We start from the raw sequence: 2,432 nt of genomic DNA, 5'->3' as shown, positions 1-2,432 counted from the left end.
GGGAGGGGAAGGCAGCGGCTGGCCTGGGAGGCAGGTAGAGATTTGAAGCAGCTTTCAACTCGCACTGACCCATTTATGTGGGAGGCTGGGTGGACTTTTCCCAAGCCCTCCCCATTCATACCATTTCTACAAAACCAAAAGTCTGGCCTCCAAGGACCAGATCGACCCAAAATACGGGAGGCCGACCCTTGGCCCACACTCACCAAGATGGCTTTTCCTGGTGGAGTGTGAGCGCTGGTTTAGATAGATGTGATCACCTGGCACAGCGTCTCGGGACAGGATGAGGCTGGTTAACACGGCCCTGATGTATAATTTACCGGGTGACTGGGACGGCACACTATGAGAAATTCCATCCTTCTCCTGCCCTCTTCCTGGCCTGTGGGTGAGAGGCGCCCCAGAGGCCAAGGCTGCCTCCACACTGGGCAGCCTGTTGCCCCAGCAACAGTGTCTGGCACCCCTTGTTTTGTCCTCGAGCCTGTCACAAAACCCCTCTTCTCCTGGGGGAAGAGCACCAGCCTTCCGCCGATCCCACATCCTCACAGCCTGGCACAATGGGCTCCCACGGAGTACACAGTGTTTCTTATTGTGGCATAAAATGCCATAAAGTCAGAACAAAGAGGGAGCCCAAGGCCTTGATGGGCCTGCTGCTTCCTGCCGGGCAGAGAATACAAGCGATTGTTTAAAAGCCAGTGCTGAGGCAAGTGGCCAATTAGCAAGGCCTTCACCCCCACACGGCCTGAGAATGGGCTTGGGACCATCAGGATGGGATCTTGCTCTTCAGATCAATTGCAGAGAGGAAGCAAGTCTGCTCACGCTGCCAAAATTAGAAGCCCTGGGCTGACTGGCAAAGGTGACCCGGGTGATGCTGCGGCCGTCCTTAGGCCCGGCTGAGCCCTGCCTGCTGAATGTCAGCGTGCTCCGGGCACCTCCACGCATTTTCCCTGCCCCTTTAAGGTGATGGTTAGGCATTCCGAGAACCTCCCCGAGTCTAGGGAATTATACAGCTGTTCACGGTGGCCTTGGAAAGACAATTCATTTTTCACTGTCTTCTTTCTCATAGTTGTCAAGAAATTTCCCACGACCCAGACCGGAAGAAAATGAAAGTAGGTTTTGGGGTCAGTCCTGCCATTTTGAGGGTGTTTGCTAATTTACTTTTTCTGTCGCTGTGTTGAACCTAACACTGTGGAAGGAAGTAATGACCACCACCCAGAGGCAAAAATAACCCCACCGAGCTTGGGAAACTAGCAGCAGCAGGTCATAAAGGCGAGTCCAAGCACTGACCCGGAGCGGATAAGGGTTCCAGCTCACCCTGAAAGCAAGGAAAAGGGGAGACGGTGGTGTCGGGGTAGGATGGCTCGCCGCAGGATTTTCCCTTTTCCTTTTCCTTTTCCTTTGCTGGAATTCTCCAGCCTCTCAGGTTATCTTCCAAACCCTGGAAGGGGCTCTTTAGCCATCACCGGAAGGGACCACAGTCAGTCACAAGCTGGTGGCTTTTTATTGGATTTCCTCACCATTCGGGCCCATCAAGTGGGTCTTCTGGACTCAGAGGCTGAGCCAGGCCTCCTGAGAAAGGTCCCTCCTAGGAAGCAAACCTGCCTTCAAACAGGCTCATGATCTCAGGAACCCCCACTGGGGAAGATGTGGTTAATGAAAGCAGGAGGGCTTGCAGGGAGAATAAACGGGGGGGGGGGGGGGGGGGGGGGGGGGGGGGGCGCGAATGTGACAATTCCGTCGCCAGAGGCTATTCCAGGGAGCGATGTTACCGCCCTAAAAGGGTTAGGACAGTAAACCCCACACACACTGGCTTTGCCGTCAGCATCACCTGGGGACTTACCAAAAGCAGATTCCTGGGCCCCTCCCAGGGACTCGGGTCAGGCCCAGGCCCAGGGGCGAGCCTCTGGTGGTCAGGGCGCAGCTGGTCAGGGGGGATGCTTTTGGGGAAACCCCCACAGACCCGCCTGGAGAAGCTGAACCAGCTCACAACTGCTCAGGGCGAGGCCCAGACGATGCCTCTAGAACCCAGTTTACTGTTCAGGGCACGCTCCTCCGGGAAACGGGGTGTAGGGGGGGCCATTTTCAGAGACGCGGGGAGGGAGGGAGGGGGCCTTCCCTCCGTTCACAAAAGGAGCCCATAGAGTCCTAGTCCTGGGCGCGACCGCCGTGTCCTCGGGGGCCACTCTGGGCGGCCACCCCCACCATCCAGCACTGTCGATCCCTCCCCGGTGGCTCCCCCTCCGGGAACCCGGCTGGGAGCGAGCGGGAAGGGAGCGGTGGGGTCGAGAAAAGACCTTTGTGTCGCGGGCGCACACACCCCCTCTCGCGGAAAACGCCTCTGCGCCTCGTCTCGCTGGTCCTAATCGCGGCTTTTGGCGAGAGCCCCAGCTCCGGAAAGGGCGCGACAGCCAGCAGCCGGCTGTGGGAGCTGGAGAGGA

The 2,432-nt window shown here is 57.8% G+C and overlaps 1 protein-coding gene across 6 annotated transcripts in view; it reads left to right on the top strand.

Annotated features, from left to right (window-relative positions):
* MARCH10 (membrane-associated ring finger (C3HC4) 10, E3 ubiquitin protein ligase) overlaps nt 1-2,432 on the top strand; it is an 86,304-nt gene that overhangs the window by 77,095 nt on the left and 6,777 nt on the right. For 2 of the 6 annotated variants that reach the window (XM_014532019.1, XM_005858605.2), the window contains exon 10: nt 1,061-1,103. The exons of the other annotated variants lie outside the window; for them this stretch is intronic. In XM_014532019.1, coding sequence (XP_014387505.1) covers nt 1,061-1,103 — 43 coding nt within the window. The remainder of the gene's footprint in view (nt 1-1,060; nt 1,104-2,432) is intronic. 6 annotated transcript variants of the gene reach the window in all.

Source organism: Myotis brandtii, unplaced genomic scaffold, assembly GCF_000412655.1.
Source record: "Myotis brandtii unplaced genomic scaffold, ASM41265v1 scaffold120, whole genome shotgun sequence".
Lineage (NCBI taxonomy): Eukaryota > Metazoa > Chordata > Mammalia > Chiroptera > Vespertilionidae > Myotis > Myotis brandtii.
This window is presented reverse-complemented; position numbering and strand designations above follow the sequence as displayed.